The following is a 20,510-nucleotide window of genomic DNA, read 5'->3' as shown; positions in this document are numbered from 1 at the left end:
CCTACTAGTATTACTAATCACGGATATCATATTAATTGGCATTAATTAGGCGCCATACTATGTGCTTCCATGCATGCAATTTGCTTCTATAAAAAGACTAGTTTCCAACCGCGAGGAACCTTATTTCCGGTGAAACTTTAGTTGCCTTGTAGTACTAGATATGATCTTCTGAATTAGAAATGGACGCCGATAAGTTCCACACGTGTGGGCGTTAGGGAGTCCGCCCACACATTTTGTGTGGTGTATAAGAGAAACAGCCCACACACCTACGTGTGGGCAAAACAACTAGCGCCCACATGCCTCTTTTTTCCCTCCCGACCCATCTCGCACGCGTGCGTGTGGGCGAAGTTGATAACACCCACACACCCGTATGTCAGGCCTCGTACCTGCTGGTCCCGCATGCCACGCGTGACGGTCACCGCGCGTCCGCAGTTGCCATGGTCCAGACCCTCGTCCATGTTTGTTTAACTGCAGTTGCCATGTCGCTGAACTACGGTTGCCATGTCGGACAACTGCAGTTGCCATGGTTGCTCAACTGCAGTTGCCATGTATGGTCTGATCTAATGTAGTTGCCATGATTTCATAACTTTAGGAGTTGCCACATACTAACACTAGGCAGTTGAGAGAGTTGCCATGTGCTCACAAGCATGCTAGGGCAGTTGCCATGTAAAAAGGAAGAGTTGCCATCTGCTTACGTGCACATTAGGGCAGTTGCCATGTACATGCACGTTAGGACAGTTGCCATATACCATGCAAAAACATATGGCAACTTGGTAAAAGAGAGTTGCCATCTGCTTACGTGCACATTAGGCAGTTGTCGTGTACCCTGCAAAACACATGGCAAACTCGGGTAAAAAAAGAGAGTTGCCACCTGCTTATAAAAGCACACTAGGGGCAGTTGCCATGTGCACTGCAAAACACATGGCAACTAGCAGCTTGGGTGTGGGAGAGGAGACGGACGTGTGGGCAAGATGGCAAATGCCCACACACTAGCCCTTGTGTGTGCGTGCAAAGTGGCGTGTGGGTGAACTGCTGAACGCCCACACACCAGCCCCTCCTGTGTGGTGAAACGGCCGTGTGGGCGACCGGCTGAACGCCCACACATCAGGCCAGTCTTACGTGGCACTAGAAACATGCCAAGATTCGTGCGCTCACAAACGGACGCGGATCCACGCATGTGGGCGAAATGCAAACGCCCACACGTGTGGGCGTTAATATTTCCGTTAGAAATTATTTGCTTTGGTCTCTGTATAATTTTGCTTCCACGCCAACTGCCAATTGCTTCGATCTAGTTAGTGTCCAGAGTATGCCAGAATATGCTTCGATCTGTTTATAGCATGTATGATAGAATAATAAAATTTTCCAAATTTTTAGGGAACTGATCCCTGGTTTGTATCTGTTTTGACGAAAGCATTTCCCCCATTCGAACAAAACATGGTAGGTAGATTTATGCAACATTTCTCACACATCATGGAAGCATCATATCGGATCTCAAATAATGCAAACTTTTTCTGATCCATGGAAATATTTTTGTTGTTTCATGGAAATATAATGCAAACTTGTTTGAAACATTTTCCAGTGTCAACGATATTACCATGGATATTAACAAATTATATGTGGCACTTAGTTGCTTCATGCATAACGTACGTATAATGCTCGCCTACTTTGTCATTCGATGCTTCAGTACCAAAGGATCACAGATGGCACATGCTTCCTCACATGTTTAATAAAGATTTTTGATGCTTCGGTAGAATAAAAAGGTCACATGCTTGCTCACATGCCATTCCTGCTTATAATGCACTAATGTTGTACGAAAAACTATATTCAGTACAATGTACAATGTATCATTCTTGTTCGCAGGAAGCAAACAAGAGCAATATTGGATGCAATATTAATAGGCAGTTGAAACATATTACGAGTAGAAAGTATAACAACTACTACTTCCGTCCCAAAATTACTATCATATCTGTACACCGAATGGAAAATTTGCTTCCAAAAGGGGATTGCTCTACCCAAATATGCTTCCAAAATGGAACTTATGTTTCGGACAATATTTCTACTGTACACAAAATCTGAATCAACCAACTAGAGGATTGCTCTACCCAAATACAATCTCCTTTCTATAAAAAAGAACTATTATCACATGTACGCATAAGTCATAACACATGCTTTAAGCATATTAGGAATCTGATTCCAAGGAATACAAATGTGCTCAAATTGCTTTCATCATATGAAAATCATGCTTACAACACTACAAACCATGCTACATAATTCATAGTCCTCTGCTCCATCCACCGCTTCCGACCAAGCCTCGATGACTTCCTTTTGTTTCACAAATCTGTGAGTATTGACATCACGAGCCACGAGAATCCGGTGAGGAGCAGCGAGGACCACACCATCGAGGGGACGACACCCTTGACCTTAATTAGAGAACCGATTGTGTGGCTTGCTAGGTTGCTTCCAAATGATGACAAAACATTGGTCATTGAGATGCTTGATCTCACGTTGGACTCCATGACCAACATCGATGATCGTGGCATGCACACAGACGGTAAAGCACGATCATCATCTCAAGTTAGCCCTGTCAAAATTTAGGAAGCATGAGTAGTTTGATTTGGATACAAGCATGACGTCTATGAAACAATACGAAGCATGAAAATGAAGCCAACTGCACATAATGTAGAAGCATAAGTGTGAAGTAACAAACCAAACCGCACATAGAGAAGAAGCATAACTATCGTGTGTATGAACCTGACTGTGCATTATGAATAAACACATGTATGAGACAAATGAAGCATGAAAATTGGATGCATCGTATTCTTGCAATCTCAATATGACTTCTACATAGTCGAAGCATATTATATAACAGGGAGATACAAAAGATCTCTGCACAATCGTTCAAATTAAGATAGGAGAGTAGATTTGTGTAGCTTGAGCTCCACGGTACTCTCTATCAGGACCATGCAATAGAGAATCTTTTTCCTCATATACGTTCACATCTAACATATAAAGCCTCCTAGAGTGGTAGTCACAACGAAGGCCTCGAGCGCACGGTACCACGCGAGGGAAAAAAGACCACCGCACCACGCCGCGCGTGGGGATGCAGCACACCACGCGAAGGAAAAAAACACCGCACCGCATCGAACCCTAGCCCCAATCCACAGCCCCGCGCCCCTCGCTCCTCCCTCCCTCGTCCGCGCCCCTCGCTCCTCCCTCCTTCGTCCGCCGCCACTCCCTCTCACCTCCTCCTCCTGCGCCCTAGGAGCCCCGCCGCCGACTGCTACTCCTCCACCGCCTCGCCTCTTCCTCCTCCTGGCCTTCCCATCGCTCGGGCGCAGGCTTCCGTGGCCAAGCGCTTCGAGGGCGAACCCGTCTCCACCACCAGCTCTAGGTTCACGCGGGACGGGCTCCCCCGCCTGGCTGTACTCCATGAGCTGGCCGGCGACGGCGGCGGTGCTGGATTCGATCTGCAGGAGAGAGAGGGAGGCGAGGATTGGTGAAGAACTCCGTTGCCGCTGCGTGCCGTGCTTCTGGATCGAGCGCTGCCTGACCAAGGGATAAGAGTATGAGGTAAAACTAGCCACCATGCTCCTGTGCGGGCTGCATCTCCACATCTCCCGTTTCATTATTTCACCATTGCTGCCTCTTCTCCTCTTCGTTGCTCTGCTTCTTCTCCTGATTTCTCTTTTTCATTTTTTCTCTTTGTGGCGCCGCCGGGGATGAGAGGAGCAGCTGCTGAAGCAGGCGCGGTGCTGGTGCACTGCTGGCGAAGCGGTCGTCGACGGTGCCGTCGACGTCGTCCTTGGCAGAAGGTAAGCCAAGATCAATCTCTCACAATATTCCTTTGTCGTCGGTGTTCTTATGAAACTTAGTGATTGGACTTTCTATGTTATGTTTCACACATTGCTACTTTTAGTTATTCCCGTTTGGCTTGCGGATATGCTCCTGCTGAGAGTTTATTTTCTCTATCCAACATCATTGCAGGTTGGTGCTCCTCTCCTTCTCACTGCAGCTACCTATGCATGTATTATTCTAGGATTTTGCAAGTTAAATACTCATGTGTGCTGAACTGAAAAGTTCTCTATGCAACATCTATTGCAGGTTGGTGTTTCTTACCTATGCCTCTATTATTCTAGGATTTTGAAAGTTAATTGCTCATGTGTGCTGAATTGAAAAGCTCAATGAAAGGCACTTATTTCTATGTTGCTATAAGAATCTGTAGAGAAGAAAGCATTTAGCACTGCTGCCCCTGCTGTACATAATTAGAGGAATAGTTTGGTTCAGTTAGAGGAATTGGTGTTTTTGGATAGTGATGTTTGGGCCAATTCTGGGCTGATCAGTCCATAATTTCAAGTCTCCAAATATAAGTTGTAGTGTAGGTCTCAAGCTTTCCAAAGAGTATTTGTTTGTGCTTTTTGGCCAGGCAGTTTCAGAGCAGCCATCAATTTAATGTGCTGTCCAGGAAGTTATTATCCTGAGCGCAGTTTTTTCATTTGCCAGTTTACGGCCTGTTAGAGGTTGAATTAAAATAAACTTTCAACATGATAGTTGTAGATATGTTTCTGTAGATGCTTATACACATATAATTTGTCTGAATTCCTCTTCTATATCGAATCCTATAAAAATATTAAAGGAGGTTGTACTATGTTGGACAGAATTTCATTCTCAGCTTCATCGGCGTCAGCTTCATCACCAAGAGGACGGACTCCGGAAGGTAGCCTCCTCCTAAGGCGCCAGACCGGTAACTCCCGAAACGTCCATCCTTCCTAACATTATTTTCTGGTGATGCACCGTTAGGGTTCGTGTTCATTGCCATTTTGGATTCACATGTGAAGTCTATTTTTGTTAATTACAGTTAATTAATTTCTTAATTCATGGTTGTTTTAGTTGCTGACCATACGATTGGTAGCCTTGGACAGAAGAGGGCCAGCAACAAACAGAAGCAACCATTGTCCTGTCTAGAACATGTATATCTTCAGTTTTGGTTGCCTTCTGTTTACTTGCCAACAAGCGACATTGAGCTCACATATTTACTGTTTGATTTGTTATATACTTAATCTGCTAGACGAAGTGTAAAAGGGAAATTCATGCTCGACAATTTTGTATATTTATAAACCTAGATACTACTCTAATTGGTTTTACTTCTTCCATATATTTTCTCCTCCCAGTGTGTATAAATAGTGCACAAAGTTAATTTCTTTTCCGTCTCCACCGCATCTAATTTTAAAGAAAATAGAGAGGAATCTGAGAGATACACAACCAGAAGAATTTTGTTTCTTTGAGTTTTCGACCGTGTCTAACTTTTGGTAAAAGAGAGAGGAATTTGAGATAGATAGACAACCTGAGGAGCTTTGAACATCTTTGAACGTCCGAGTATGCCGCCGGCCTCCTCGCCGCTGTTGTCGCGTGTCTGGCACCAGTGTGTGGCAGCTGCTGAGATGTGCGCAGTTTACTCCCGGTTCCGTGATGGTGTTGAAAAGCACCTTAACTGAGCCAAGGAATTTAGTAGCTTTGTGGGATGACTAAACAAATTTTTTTGCTCTTCCTATGCTATCTTCTCATATTATAATTTTGGTGTCCTGGTATGCAGGGATCAGCTTTGGTGGCATCCGATGCTGCCAGACCACTGGGTTAGAGCAGAGGAAGCTGACATGGTGTTCGACATTCAGATGGTCATTGTGATCGACCAGATGCGGCGCCTCATGTCACCCCGAGCCTCCAGGGCTTGTTAGCGGTGCTCATAAAGTAAGAATATGCTTGCAAGTGCTCGTTTCCCATATGCTTGCCCATTCCTGTCTCGCATCAAGCTTTCATTTATTTCCCTAAAATTCCTCTAATTTGATGTGTGCATGTCTGAGAAAGAAATAAGAGGAATAAGCTATGGTATGTCTTGGGAAGTACATTATTTCCCTGGCTTGTGAAATTAATGCGCCCTAATTCGCGTACAGTCTGGTTTCGGACTAACAATGCCTCCTTGTGTTATATTGCAACTGGAAAAAGAGATGGACATAATAAAGAAGCTTGGTGAACAAATATATATCTGAACCCTCTACACAGTATAGATGCTATAATTTCTGTTAAATGGAAGTTAGATTCAGATTCTTAAAAATATTATCCTTCAGTCCTATACATACAAGGTACTGTCTTGGCATGGATATAGCCTGCAACCCGCATCTCTAAACAACGCGAACCTATCCATAATCATAAACTTGTGTATTGATCCTCCATTCAGATTTGCAATGGCCCAATGCATTTCGGTCGATATATATGTGATGCCATTGGTTGGCCTGGATCGGATAGCTAGGTTTGATCAATTCGGTTAATATATGTTTATGTTTCTGTTTAGGTTTCCGCACCTTTTGATGCGTGTGCGTGCGGCCATTGAGTAACTTGATCTGTTTTCCTGGCTATTCTATTTCTGTTTAGATTTCGGCACCTTTTAAATGTGCTACCATGGGGGTAACCTGATTCCATTTTAATGGCAACGGGACCTGCAAGTGCATGGCCCACTGCTAATAGTCCTAGAAGCGATCGAAATTGTTGCTATTTTGACTTTGTCTGCTACATGGACTGCTATTCTAATCTCTATGTTTTCCCATTGCTTCGTTCGGTATGTCCACGTAAAACCAGAAATTACATGCATTTGAATGATGATAGCTTAGCACTTGATGATAAATGTGATGTTGTTTTATGTTAATGTGAAACCCGATCTATCGGTTGTTAGTTTGAATCAGTACCCAAGCCATCCTCCTCACTGCCCTCCTCTCAGTTATTTAGGTAGTTCTTCCTTCTTGGGTAACAATGAGAAAACGATTAGGTTAGTTACACAGTATACTTCATGATTGCGGTAGGCACAAAATGCTTGGCAGACTAAAATAACTATGCCTCGTTTCTATTATCAAGCTCTGAGTGTATATTGAGATGCCTTTGTACAATGAAAGATCCATGGGGTTGTTTGTTTGCTTGTAGATTTCTGTGCAGATATTTGAATTGTGCAAATATTTAATTTGATTTATAATTTGTTGTCTCTTGATGTCGCTAATTTTGTATGAGCTGGAGGTGATAGTGAAGGTCGATATTTTGATCTTGAATGGAATTTTCATCTTCTTGATTTTCCTCTATCTATGTAGAGGTCTCAAGAAAGATAAAAGAACTTGTGGTTCAAGCAGCAAGAAGATAGCCAGCCTAAATGAATCAAAACAAGAACAAGCGTCGGGAATTTACAAATGAGGAAGTGCAGCTGGTATGGCCTCTCTGTTTTACCCGAAATCAACCAGAGGAAAAACTGTTGGACAATCATCTTCTTGCCATTTTATAGTTGACTTCCTGCCATGATTTGCTTCCTAAAAGAAATAGCAGTCAACTTGAAATAAGTAATTTATCTAGCTACAAATGCTTATTCTAGACTGATTATGTTTCTTCCAATTGCGGTCAGTGTTTTTTAGTTGACACTTTAGTCTACATATCTGCCAAATATTTACATGTTTGCATGGCCAGAAAAAAAATCAGATACTGTACTTAAGCGTTAGTGATGGGTTAGTTATTCTACTTCTTTCGGCTAAATGTTTAGCAAGGACTGCATGTTTGAAACAACTAACTCACCTTGCTTTTGGTACATTTTCCTTGTATATAACTCGCTTTTCTATTTCTCGGGGACAAGAACACCATATAGAGATTTGAGAGGTTGGCCCTGGTTTTAGAAACAATGCGCCTGATGGTTTAAATTTATTCTGCTCCTTACATCAGGGTCTGTGGTACTTTCAGACTTGAGGGAAGATTTTACTGTATGATATAAATTAAATCATTTGTTTCTACTACATGTTAAAGGAGTTGGCCAATGTTGGCATGAAGCCATAAAAGTTAGCTGGATGTGGAGGAATTTGGTAGTGGTGGTGAATTGGCACCTTTTCCTTGCTTGCCATCATGCCATGATTTGAAATTTAGTTGTCAGGCTACGTAATTCACACGGAGACCAGCGAAAGGAATTCGTGCGCTCCATCATACATTTGCGCCTCTAAACTTAGTTTGTTGACTAAATTGTGTAGTTCCCTTTTGCCGTTCTCTACTCCTTTTGCAGTTTTAACCGTAAAATATGATATATGATATAATGGTTATTTTGTACATCGAGCAGGTGATGTAATTACTTTCAATAGCGCTTCAGCTCTGCAATCGACAGTTTGACCTCATGCTAGGGCAGCCTCAGCCAGTTGCCTCTTCTATCAAAGGTAAAGAACAGAAGCCTTTTTATTGATATTGCTGTATGGAAAGTTTACTGGAAATTATGATTCTAAGTGGGTGTGAATAACATGCTTTGTCTTGAAATAATGACATATGGAGAAATAAGTATATACCTCCAAGGGAACTGTCATGTGTTTGCGGATAGGATTCTGAAAGCTTATAAACTTATTTTCAAAGCTTGCCTAATAATTTTATCATATAAGTTGAAATTCAGTAAAACATTCCCACTTGACAATGATCTATTGTTATTCCCTTAAATGTTGATCCAAGTGTCATAAATGGCACAAGATGCAGTTTTGATTAGATTTTGAGTGAAATTTATACTGTCTTGCGGTGATGCATGATGTTATTTATTTCATTAGAGAGAGATAAGTGTTAACCTATTATGTTAATTAGGGTGACCGATTTAATGCTTATGTTAATTATTTGCAGTTTATTTACGGGAGAAAATAGTGGTAGTTTATTTATTGTCATTGGTTAAGACTGCTGCTATTAGATCTATATGGTTGCGGTAAATCTTCAATTATTTGCTAAATTGAGGGCTTAATGTTCCGCTATTAGGTTAATTAGGCTAGCAGCTTTTAGCACTTCTCATCTATTGGTTCAGCTATTATTTTGTGAGAAAGAAAATTTACCCTCGCTTTGTCCCTACAGGATAATGACTACCTGATAGTGATTCCTTATGCTCACATCTTTGGCCTCATGCTGCAAGCTCTAAAGCTGCCCCCTGCAACTTACCAGCACAAAATATACCCAGGCGGAAAGAATCGTGTGACAGTGACTTTCATTTCTACTTTGGAATTGCTAGATGGTTCACTTGTCCCGAGTTCTATACCAGGTGCAATCTTAGATAGCTATGAAGATGCAGAAGTCAGTGCTGCTATGGAGGCTATTAGATTCATGGAGAATGCATATGGCAAAGAAATGAGAGGCTACCACTACACCCATGTCAAGAGGCTAGAAAATCAAGTGACGCACCTGGTCAAATGGTTGACTTCATCGAATGAGACAATCAAGAAGCTGCGCAAAACATGCTACTACGCTGTCAGGTACATGAACTCATATTCTACCCAGATAGAAAACACAACAGCTGCTTGCCACCTGAAAGGTCAGGACAACACCAACGGAGTTATGAAAACAGCTCTTGCAAGCATCGAAGGACTGATGCAAAGGCTACGCTACATTGCTATAAAGTTTGAGCAGCGCCTTGAAGCAACCAGCAACAGTTTCTGGTAAACTTTGCTGAATGTATCCTGGATAGCGTGCTTCATCGGTTACCGCAACAACCACCTTTTGTTTCATATCTATCAGACCAGCATCTTTCCCATTTTGGACTACTCCCAGCAAGATATGTATAGACTTTAGTCCTCCCTTGCTGCCTCTATGGTGAAAAGTAGTCTATGATGTAGTTTACGATCTTTAGATTTTATTGTTGTCTGTATAGTCAAGAGCGGTTTACCATCGCTTATTGTATATATGTGAAGGTCTCCTCTTCTACTATTGTTTCACAACACTATGACCGAAGAAAACAACCTTTCCTTTTATCCATGCTTTCACACTAATGTTTGCATCAAACATTCCCTGTGATCATATCTGCAGCACTTAGGATGTGTTTGGTTTCAGGAACCAACCGGAATATAATGGGTCGGACTCGTTCCTGGGCCACGTTCTAGCGTTCAGTTGGTAACTGGGACGGAACCCACTCGTTCCCATCGAGCGAATATTCCGCTGAGATCCGGAACCGAGCGGTTTCTCCAAATCGAGCGGACCACGCGGAACCGTGCTCAGCGCTCGTCCCTCTCTATCTCGCACGTCGTACTCCACTTGCACGAAGCCCCCTCGATCCATCCCTCCTGATCCAAGCCGCCGGCCGGTCCTCTCCTAGATCCGCGCCGCCGGCCGGTCCTCTCCCTCGCCTCACCCTGAATCGGCTGACGGGCGGCGGGTGCACGGCTCACGGCCGAGAAGACGGGCGGCAGTGGGCAGCGGGGCTCACGCTGGGAAGACGAGCGGTGGCATCCAGTGCTCGGCGGGTAGTTGGAGAGGGTGGCGGCTGACGCTGGTGGCACCAGCGGGCCCATGGCCAAGGCCGGGAAGAAGGGCGCCTGATTCCAGGCGGCAGCCATGGCGAGCTTAGAAGAATTCAGGAAGGTTCAATTGGCTAATCCATGTAAGCAACGATCCTCAAAACTGGATATGGTTCTGATAATCTGATGTGAATGTCTAGAACAGTGTGATCTTCATGTATGCCGGGCGAGGCGAGATAGGAGAATCGAGGGATGTTTTCACTTTGGTGGAGGCACCTGACTTGTTTTCCTCGATGATGAAAAGACAAAGAAAATGTTATTTTGGAATTAGAAAAGAAAGCTCAGGAACATATTATCAATGTTGCGTATGATACCAGAAAAGCAAACACCAATTTGAACAATTTTCATTCCATACCATTCCACCAACCAAACATGGAGACGTAACCGTTCCATTCCACTACATTCTTATACCAAACACAGAGACGGAACCATTCCATTTCTATGGAACGGAACCATGACATTCCATTACACTTTGTTCCTGAACAAAACACACCCTTACAAGCTCATATTAAGATTTCCCAATCGATCCTGTACACATTCAACCAATGTATATAAGCTATTCTTTTTGAACAATAATATGTTAGAGCATACTCTCACATCGATTAGCTTACATTCGGCCTTTGCGCCATTGGCGCAACGGGTCATCTAGTGTTTGAATAACAGCAGCTCTGCCACGGGAATCAAGCCCTAATACTCTGGCGGGAGGCTGCAAAAGATTCGAATTTGATGGGCCTAGTAGGCTACTAGACAAGACGTGAAGGGCCCCACGTGACTAGGACCATCAAACAGCTATGCGTTCCACTGAACGACGGACAACCAACAGGACTGGACGACTCCTCTGTGCAAGTACGACGCGTGTAATCTCGTTCCTTCTATCAGGCAACGCATAGCTGTTTTACTCTGGCATCCTCTTTCTCCTCTTTTGTATCTGCTTGCAGCACCATGGATCTGGAGAGCAGCGAGCTCGCTTCTTTCAACAGGAAAAGAGGTGGAGACAGCAACGAGGCAGAGGAGCCCATCATGGCGATAGCGGCAGCGGCCGAACAGATTTTGATTGCGGCGCCTCCAGATCCATCCGCAATGACGTCCGTCTCCATCTGCCTGGATCAGAGGTATGTTATAATCTGGCATCCTCTTTTGTCTTCCTTTCCATCTCCTCGTATACACTATGGATCTCAAACTCAGCGACCTAGCTTCTTTCAACAGTTAAATAGGTGGAGACACCACCGAGGCAGAGGATTCCATCAGCGCCGGGGTGAGATGCGGATGGGAGACGAGGGGCGGCTGATAAGACAGAACAGAGGGGAGTCAGATGCGCTAGGACCCACAAGTACTAGCATACAGGGCTATACCTAGGTTTGATTACTGTTTACCTGCGCACGGCAGCGCCTGCAAATGACGCTGCATGCAACCGCTGCGCGCTCGTGCCGCTCCTTTCCTGCACAAATCGCATAGCAAGCCAACGGTCTAGATAGGAGGGACCGCGGAGCTCGAGCTAGGAAGGAACTTTGTGTTAAGATAAGGAAGGGGGTGGCACATGCAGCTTGTCCATAATATACGTTTTAGGAAGCATGATTTGGCTGTCGACTAAGTAAAAAACATGGAGCCTACAAGTACATGCAGGGCATAGAGCCAAAGAAAAACTAAACACAATGTAGAAGCACAAGATTGATATGTATGAAGCAAACTGGCCTAGTGTAGAAGCCTTGGCGTGGTAAATATGAAGTAAACTGTAAGGACTGACGTTGTAATCCTATATGTACGAATCATGAAAAGCAGGAAGCATGGTATGGATGCAATATCAACATACTTTCTATATGATGAGGATAGTCAGGACCAAGAGGTTGGATGAGGACAATGATTATGTCATGCAGATACACAATGGAGTAGAACTATATCAAGACCTCCCACAATCCATAGGTGAGATGAGGATGGTACCTGCAGATGAGGGGGGCGACTCCAGCAATGTTCCTCGCGTGCCAGATACATCCGGTGACCGAGACGAAGATCTACCGCGGTGGACTGGATGCCGTGGTGCTCGAAGCAATTGTAGATGACCGAGACGGCGATGGGGCTGCGAGCTCGCTGGTCGTGCGCGTCGTAACTAATGCCAGGCATAACCACACGATGGGACAGCGCACCGGCATGGCTAGTTTCACGGGCATGGACAGAGGCTGTTCATGGTGGTGAGAACAGGGGCGACGACGAGATTGACGCTGTCGGGTGTAGTTATGGAGATAGGACGAGGAGACTGATGCGTTTATGGTAGGTGAGATTATTACGGGAGGAGTTATGGGTGATGATGTGGCTAGATAATGGTGTATTTTGGAAACGAATAAAAGGATTTAGGAGGCCATCTCAACCGTGAGATGAAAAAGACATCAACGACCCGCGCATGGTCTGGTAAACGTCTGCTATCAGACGGCTGCTAGTAGTGTTTCCCTATGTTAAGCCCATAATAATGGATGATTTGGTTTTACTTTTGTAAACTGATGCAATAATGCATGATTATGTTTCCACCTTTGTAAGCTCCGCATGCGCTTGTATTCAAGGGGAAAACAATGTGACAAAGATTGGTATTGTAAGTCCATTTATTTCAAGATAATTGTACGAGTTTATTGGTTGGAGCCGCGCTTGTTTATGAAAACTGATTAATATGATTACCTTCACATGTGGAGTGACTTAGTTACAGGCATGCGCGTTGTGTCAAGATGTTTATGAGGCATGTTGTGGAAAAAATTACAGAAGATCAAACCCGTATGAGTTGATAACGTGTTCTCTTTTTTTCAGAGTTGCGTGACGTGATAACCTAAAACCGTTGGCCGCTTGTCATAACATGATCAGTGGAAAATAAAACAAAAGATCACGGGATGCCAAAATAGGAGAAGCGCGATCTGAGAAATTTGGCTAAAGATCTGGAGGACAAGGTTGAGCACCACTCAACACGTAGTACCCTACCGACGTGATCCCCTGCACGTCATTGTCGATGATTCCGTCTTCCTTGTAGTACACGTCGCTACCATTGTTGTTTAAGCTCGCCAAGAACTCCTTGGCTCGGTAGGAGAAACACCCCCGCGTCGCCCCCCACTCGGGCGACTCAGGTCGCACCCCAACCCTAACTGCCGTCGGAGCCTAACTCATCTTCCTTCCTACCTCCCGCCGCCACCGGCCTACGCCCGGAGGCCGACAGTGGTGGCGGCCCTTCCTCCCTCCCACGTCTCAGGGGTGGCGGGGCCCCAACGTGCGTGGAGGTGCGGCCAATCGAGAAGCGGCGGCGATGGTTTAACGATGACGGCGGTGGTCGGCCCTGCCTTGGGCCACGGGCGGCTGCTGGCCTAGATCGGGCGGCGGCGCATTGCGGTCTTCGGCGGCACGTCATCTGGCTTTAGATCGGCGACGACGTCGAGGGCCTGGTGGACTGCTCGGTGGCACCTCTGGCAGATCTGTTCTGGCCGGTGTAGCCAGCGGTGGTGGTCATCTTCTTCGTCGGAGGTGGCCGGCTAGAGGCTTGGTGATCAGATCTCGAGATCCATCATCTAGTCCCGGCTGCGAGTTGGGGAGACATGGTTGCCGGTGAAAACCGAGCCGACGGCAGGCGATGGCGGCATTCTACGCCGTTACCTTGATGAACACATCGTCGTGTAACTACTGTCGACTCACTCATGCTGCTCCGGGGGAAACCCTAGGATCTGGTGTTCCAGATTGGACTATGGCGGCACTGCGGTGTCGTTTCTCTCTTGAGAGCATCGTTTGTGGAGCAGCACTGGAAGTCAGAGGCAGGAGGTGGAGCGGCTTCGCCTTGCATGGAGCTTCGGTGGAGATGTAGTTATGCCTGACCGACAGGTGCTACGCTTTATCAGGCCTGGTTGGCAGGTGCTACGCACGACCGATCTTCCAAAGACATCAAGCTGTGTTGGCTGGTGATACTTGGCAGCATGGTGCTGAGGTGTATCGGTGGCAACCGCGACGTGCTTAGCTGTTTGCGCGTAGGGAGGTGTTGCCGTTGGGCACCATGGTGGCATCGACGACAGCTAGACCGAGCAAGGTTGATGCTCAGTACAACTCTGAAGATGGAGCGGTGGCAGTTGGCGGCGGCGGCCTCTGAGAGCGCACCGGACCGATGTGTGCCCCAGACCCGGCAAGTGGCTAGGTTGGGGCCTCAGGTCTTAGATGTTAGCCTTGGCTGTGAGCAGTGGCGGAGCCACCCTCCCAGCGACCCTGGGCAGCTGCCCGGGCTCTGCCCAAATACTTCCATTAAATTACACTAAGGGACTGAGAATTAATCACCAGTCTTTGTGGGCAAATGCCTATGGAGCACACCCCTTTGTATTTTGCCCTGGCTCCATGGACGGGCTAGCTCCACCACTGGTTGCGAGGTCTGTAGTATTAGACCCGGACTATCAGCATCCCTTCATCAATTGGATAGGAAGCAGCGGCAAATGTTGTCTAGACGGTGGCTTTAGACTTACTGTTGTATTTTTTGTAAGATTTTTTATGAATAATTAATAAAGTGGCTGCACGCATCGTCCAGATGCAGAGGCCGGGAGTCTTCCTCCTTTTCCAAGAAAAAGAACTCCTTGGCTCGTCAGGAACTCCTTGGCATAGGGCATGGTTGATTTACTCTGTGCACAATATTCACTTTACTAGTCTGCCCTCCGTTGCAGCTTATCTCGGTTGGAAGCGATCAGTTAGCTTATCTTCACTAGGTGGCACTGAAGATTGGCAGCCGGGTCTCACTGTCGATGGCATTCACTGTCTATCTCTGCAGCATGAACCACAAGCCAGGCAATAATGCAATGCGATTTATTCTGGGAATAAATGAGCCGGCTGTCAAAGACTTGTCAAACACCCCCTTCGATGGGCTAGAATATCCTGCACAAGAAGTCAGGCATTGACTGACTTGAGAGGTCACTCTGCGGCAGCAACGCCACAAGAAAAAATCAACCACATCAACATCCTCTGGACTGGAGTCCTTACTTTTCTTGTTCTTCGCCATGCCACCATAAATTTGCCAGTCATGAAAGTGGTACATTACAAGAGAAGGCCTCCCAGCTGAGACGTTCACCACATACCCACTGTTAAGTCTCCAGCCTGAACTTGAATTTCGAGTGAAATTTGGAGCTGTGAAAGGTGTGTGGATCATGGGCTTCTTGCCGATGATGTACGCATCACTCTCTCTGCTGCTACTAGGTTCACTAGGAAAGCTAATGGTGCTAGCATCTGGAGTTGTAACAAGCCACAACCCAGAAGGGAATTGGGCACATCCATCACTTGCCACACTTGATGGTTGCCCCAAGAGCTGTGGCAATCTGAGCTTCGACTACCCCTTTGGCATGGGATCAAGGTGCTCTCGGGATCCTGACTTCAGCCTCATTTGCAATGACACTGCTCAGCCTCCCAGGCTCTTCTTGTGCGACGGAATCACCGAGGTGATCGACAACATCGTTGTTGGTAGCGGTGGGGATTACTACCACACTCACAAAAGCATCAGTACCTCCTTCTGGCGTACCATCCCCATGAAATCTGGTGTCCATGTCTACTACTTGTCTTTCCAACCTCCTGGTAGATCCTTCAGCCGTGGGGAAACCATTCTGAACATCACTGGTTGCGACCTGGATGTGTATTGGGTCAACAACAACACACACAGAACAACATGGATCTGTACGACTGTGTGCCCGGACCAAGTTATCACAGAGACCATGGCTAGGCTCAAGTGCAGTGGCACTGGATGTTGCAGTTTTCCTGTCACTGGCCTGCTTCCTGATGCTTTTCAACTCAAATTTGTCCACCACCACGGCAAAACTAGCACTGGAACACGCTCAAACCAGACCTCTATGCTGTGGGATAGAATCAGCATAAGTGATGGTGGCGGCGGCACAGTTTTGTGGAATATAGTGGATCAACAAAATTGTGCTAGCGCCATGCGAAACAGGACAAGGTATGCTTGTATCGGCAAGCATTCCTTGTGCGGCGACCATAGCGTGACATCAACTGACGGCTACAACTGCATCTGCAGTGCCGGCTATGCAGGCAACCCCTTCATTCAAGATGGCTGTTCCAGAGACAAAGGTAAACTTTCTTTCTTAATCAGGCGACCAAATACATAGCCGTTGGTTTCATTAATGAAATCGGAGGGAAACCCCCTCTTTTAATCAAAAAAAAAAAGAAAAATACATAGCCGTGATTAGGTATTTTGGACATTAGAACTTGAATGCATTCTAACCTTCTACTGGTCAAACTATAGGGTATAATCCAATTCCGAGCAGAGCTAATTGTACCCGTTGGTGTGGTAACATTAGTGTGCCGTACCCATTCGGCTTAGAAGAGGGTTGCTTTGCCAGGGAAGAATTCCAGCTCAACTGTACAAATATGGCATCATCAGCTGTCCTAATGTTTGGGCTTGACCAGGTTATGGACCTGAATGTTTACCAAGGGACCATTAAGTCCATCTGGCCTGACCAACAAGGTGCATCATTTTACCACATATTTAGCAGGCGTGCTCTTTTTGTTGGATATGGCTACTTCTATTCTATGCAGTGGGTTGCAGCTAATCTAAGTTGCATAGAGGCCCAACGGAATATATCTGGTTATGCTTGTGTAAGTACCAACAGCAAGTGTGTAGCAGTAGATGGTGAATGGAGCTACATTGGGTACCGCTGTAAATGCTCGGATGGTTTCCGAGGAAATCCATACACCCAAAGTGGTTGTCAAGGTAACTACACACATTGTCCCTCGCTCAGCTCAGAGCTCTTAACAGTTATATTTAAGAGCTTTCATGTTGTGTATTGTCCAAGTGGTTATTACGCTGCGAAGAATGTCATATGCACATGTCATGTTCTTTTCTTCAGCATAAAAATGAGTTATGGCTAAATGCCATATTATTAATACCTCTGGTAGATCTCATCAGCATGCCATGCCATGCCATCTTATTACATTGTTTTCACCCTCTACCCCAGTTTAAATGCTTTGGAAGAGGTAAAGTGATCATAATAGTATATCGTTTTGACAAGGTATATTCTCTTAATTTAAATCATTTTTATATCTGTGCTTTCTTTATTTGTGCACATGGTGAGTTGTGGACACATAGAAAGAAAAAGAGTGAGTACATCTCAACTTTCCCAAGAGCTTATATTAGGTGTGTGCTAATTTTAAAACATATGGTGCCTTGAACATTACACCCAAAACTGCTTCTCTAGTTTCTGTTTGATTAATATCATTTGTGTAGGTTTCTTAACATGTTGTATTCCATATTAATTGGATGATCCATTGCGTTCTATGTTATGTAATATACTAATATGTATCCACCTATATTTGTTTATTGGCGCATCTTAGCGAGATATTGTTAATTTCAGATATTGATGAATGCCTTCAACCAAACATTTGTAAAGGGATATGCCATAATGTTGAAGGAAGCTTCTATTGTACTGAATGTCCTCACAAGACCGAGTACGATCTACACAAAATGCAGTGTACAACAACAAAACAACATATTCTGCTTTCAGGTAAGACTAAGTCATGGTTATGTTTGATAAAAAGGATAAAAAGAAACTTACAGAGCTTAATGCCTTCAGGTATTATCATTGGGTCATCTGGTGGCTTCAGCATTCTAGCTCTGAGTTTTGGTACAGTATTTCTCATTCGTATATGGAAAAGAAATGTTCAACGACAACTACGGAAGAATTATTTTCGGAATAACCAAGGTCTTCTCCTAGAAACATTGATATCATCTGATGAAAGTGCAAATGACAAAACAAAGATTTTCTCATTAGAAGAGCTAGAGAAAGCAACAGACAACTTTGATACGGCCCGCATCATTGGCTCTGGGGGGCATGGCATGGTTTATAAAGGCATGTTATCTGATCAACGTGTGGTTGCAATAAAAAAGTCCAAGGTCATTAAAAAGGCTGAGATCACTCAATTCATCAATGAGGTCGCTATCCTCTCACAAGTAAATCATAGAAACATTGTGAAGCTCTTTGGGTGTTGTCTGGAAACTGAGGTTCCACTGCTCGTGTATGAATATATATCTTGTGGCTCACTGTCTCAAGTCTTAAATGCTGACTCAAGCACTAGTTTTTCTTTGTCCTGGGATGATTACTTAAGGATTGCCACGGAAACAGCAGGAGCACTATCTTATCTCCACTCAGCGGCTTCAATATCAATCTTCCATCGTGATGTGAAATCGTCAAACATACTCCTGGATGGGAACTACAGAGTTAAAGTTTCAGATTTTGGTGCTTCTAGATTGGTTCCAGTTGATCAAACACACATTGTTACAAATGTGCAAGTTACATTTGGGTACTTAGATCCAGAGTACTTCCATACCAGGCAGTTAAATGAGAAGAGTGACGTGTATAGTTTTGGTGTGGTACTAGTGGAGTTGCTTCTTAGAATGAAGCCTATCATCAGGAGTGAATCAGGCACAATGCAGAACTTGTCACACTACTTTATAAGGGCATTGAACGAGGGAGGGATCGCCGACATACTGAACTCTGAAGTCCTTGAGGAAGCAACTAAGGATGAGATCATCGATGTTGCCAGTCTTGCAGAGTTGTGCTTAAGACTGCGTGGTGAAGAAAGACCCACCATGAAACAAGTTGAGGTTGAGTTGCAGATATTACGAACAAGAAGGGCAAACTCATGTCAAGCGAATGTAATAAATGAAGAACAAACACAACCAATGTTGTTAACTCGAGGAGTTAAAGTTGCTTTCCAGTCGTCAGCCACGTTAGTGGATTGCAGATACAACTTAGAGTCAAGAGACAGCCAAGGTTGCTACGACCTGCAGGAAGAGTTCATGGCATCAGCTAGTCTAGCACGCTAGATGCGTTCAGTGAATTTTATAGTTGATGATTGATTATATATTTTCTTTTGTGAGCTCGCAACTGGGATTGAAATTTAATCAATCAATAGTACAATGCACTAGCTTGGTACTGTACAAGGTAGGGAGTGTTAAACACATGATATGTTGCACCCCCGCGCACCAGGTAGTTCGGATAGATAGATAGAGATAGGTTTCTTTTCCTTTTCCTTTCTCTCCAAGTTCTATCCCTTCCTTGAATATCTCCCTCTCATATGTAATCTCAACAATGTATGCGCTATGGTTGGGAGGTGCACCCCACGCTATATAACACGAACCCGTCGGCCTCAACAGGAAAAGACGTTTCCAGCTATCGCACATGGTACTCAGAGCCATCATTTTCCCATCTAAGCTCCATACGAACTCCATCTAGCCCTAGCCATGTCTTCCTCCTCCAGCGCCTCCCAAACCAGCCTCAATGGCCAGGTTACCGATAAGCTGACGCGCACAAACTATGTGCTATGGCGCACGCAAGTCATTCCCTAGCTGCGTGGCGCCGGTGTCTTCGGCTATGTCGATGGCACTCAGCCGGAGCCGGCGAGACTCCTTGTCACCACCAAAGACGGCAAGGAGACTTCATCGCCCAACCCTCTCCACCCACTCTGGGTCAGGGAGGATCAACAGGTCCTCGGATACCTGCTGAACAATCTGACGCGCGAGGTGTTGCTCACGGTGACCACGGTCACCACCGCGGGCAGGCTCTGGACGACGCTCGCTGGCATGTTCTTCTCGCAATCTGCCAGCCGCATCAACAACATCAGAACCTCCCTCATGAACGCGCAGAAGGGGAACCTCTCTGTCGCCTCCTACTTCCCCGCCATGTGCGGCTACGCCGACGAGCTGGCCGCCGCGGGCAAGGCGATCCCCGATGACGAACTCGCCTCCTACATCATCCATGGGCTCGACGCCGACTATCAGCCCCTGGTCTCTGCCCTCGACGCTCGCGTCACCGAGGTAACACTTGATGAGCTCTTTGCTATGCTCTCCAACTTTGATCAGCGCATGGCTCACTTTCAAGGATCTGGCGGCGGCGGCTTCAAATCTTCTGCTAATGTGACCACTCGCGGGCGGGGCGGCGGCTCCCGTTCGCGCGGTCCATCTCGCAAGAAGGGCAGGTCTGGCGGCGCAACTGTGGTGCCACGCCACCCTAATCTGGTGGCCGCGGTCACCGTGGACGCGGTGCTGGTGGTGGCGGCAGGAACCGCCTAGACGCTCCCCGGTGCCAGATCTGCGGCAAGCCTGGGCACACAACAAAGGATTGCTGGTACCGGTATGCGGAGGACGACTACGACTCACAAGATGAGGAGAAAGTCGCTGCGGCTGCC

The 20,510-nt window shown here is 45.7% G+C and overlaps 2 protein-coding genes and 1 long non-coding RNA gene across 3 annotated transcripts; 2 read left to right on the top strand and 1 right to left on the bottom strand.

Moving 5' to 3' along the window:
- The first annotated feature begins 3,286 nt into the window (after nucleotides 1-3,286).
- On the top strand, nucleotides 3,287-9,729 carry LOC123059623 (uncharacterized). Its single transcript, XR_006427510.1, has 6 exons — nucleotides 3,287-3,812; nucleotides 4,656-4,741; nucleotides 5,591-5,745; nucleotides 7,131-7,243; nucleotides 8,132-8,225; nucleotides 8,893-9,729. It is a non-coding gene; the product is annotated as an uncharacterized lncRNA (long non-coding RNA).
- Nucleotides 9,730-10,808: 1,079 nt separating this feature from the next.
- LOC123059622 (uncharacterized) lies at nucleotides 10,809-12,594 on the bottom strand. Its single transcript, XM_044482146.1, has 3 exons — nucleotides 12,264-12,594; nucleotides 11,699-11,820; nucleotides 10,809-11,609 (listed from the first exon to the last, which is right to left on the bottom strand). Exons 1-3 carry the CDS (start codon nucleotides 12,441-12,443, stop codon nucleotides 11,570-11,572), a joined length of 342 nt encoding a protein of 113 aa, XP_044338081.1. The 5' UTR covers nucleotides 12,444-12,594; the 3' UTR covers nucleotides 10,809-11,569.
- A 2,738-nt stretch (nucleotides 12,595-15,332) lies between these two features.
- LOC123059621 (wall-associated receptor kinase-like 1) lies at nucleotides 15,333-19,460 on the top strand. Its single transcript, XM_044482145.1, has 4 exons — nucleotides 15,333-16,394; nucleotides 16,570-17,037; nucleotides 17,678-17,827; nucleotides 17,897-19,460. The coding sequence occupies exons 1-4, from the start codon at nucleotides 15,467-15,469 to the stop codon at nucleotides 19,147-19,149; spliced, it is 2,799 nt and encodes a 932-aa protein (XP_044338080.1). The 5' UTR covers nucleotides 15,333-15,466; the 3' UTR covers nucleotides 19,150-19,460.
- The last annotated feature ends 1,050 nt before the right edge of the window (nucleotides 19,461-20,510 follow it).

The sequence above is a fragment of the Triticum aestivum genome, chromosome 3A, assembly GCF_018294505.1.
Source record: "Triticum aestivum cultivar Chinese Spring chromosome 3A, IWGSC CS RefSeq v2.1, whole genome shotgun sequence".
NCBI lineage: Eukaryota > Viridiplantae > Streptophyta > Magnoliopsida > Poales > Poaceae > Triticum > Triticum aestivum.
This window is presented reverse-complemented; position numbering and strand designations above follow the sequence as displayed.

Excerpts from the sequence above, each read along its gene's own strand:
- LOC123059621 (XM_044482145.1), top strand. The coding sequence starts at position 15,467 with ATGGGCTTCTTGCCGATGATGTACGCATCACTCTCTCTGCTGCTACTA. Across the intron at positions 17,038-17,677 it reads CACCCAAAGTGGTTGTCAAG|ATATTGATGAATGCCTTCAA; the intron begins GTAACTACACAC and ends TGTTAATTTCAG. Across the intron at positions 17,828-17,896 it reads ACAACATATTCTGCTTTCAG|GTATTATCATTGGGTCATCT; the intron begins GTAAGACTAAGT and ends TAATGCCTTCAG.
- LOC123059622 (XM_044482146.1), bottom strand. The coding sequence starts at position 12,443 with ATGCCTGGCATTAGTTACGACGCGCACGACCAGCGAGCTCGCAGCCCC. Across the intron at positions 11,821-12,263 it reads GTCGCCCCCCTCATCTGCAG|CTCGAGCTCCGCGGTCCCTC; the intron begins GTACCATCCTCA and ends GTTCCTTCCTAG. Across the intron at positions 11,610-11,698 it reads GCAGGCGCTGCCGTGCGCAG|CCGCCCCTCGTCTCCCATCC; the intron begins GTAAACAGTAAT and ends CTGTCTTATCAG.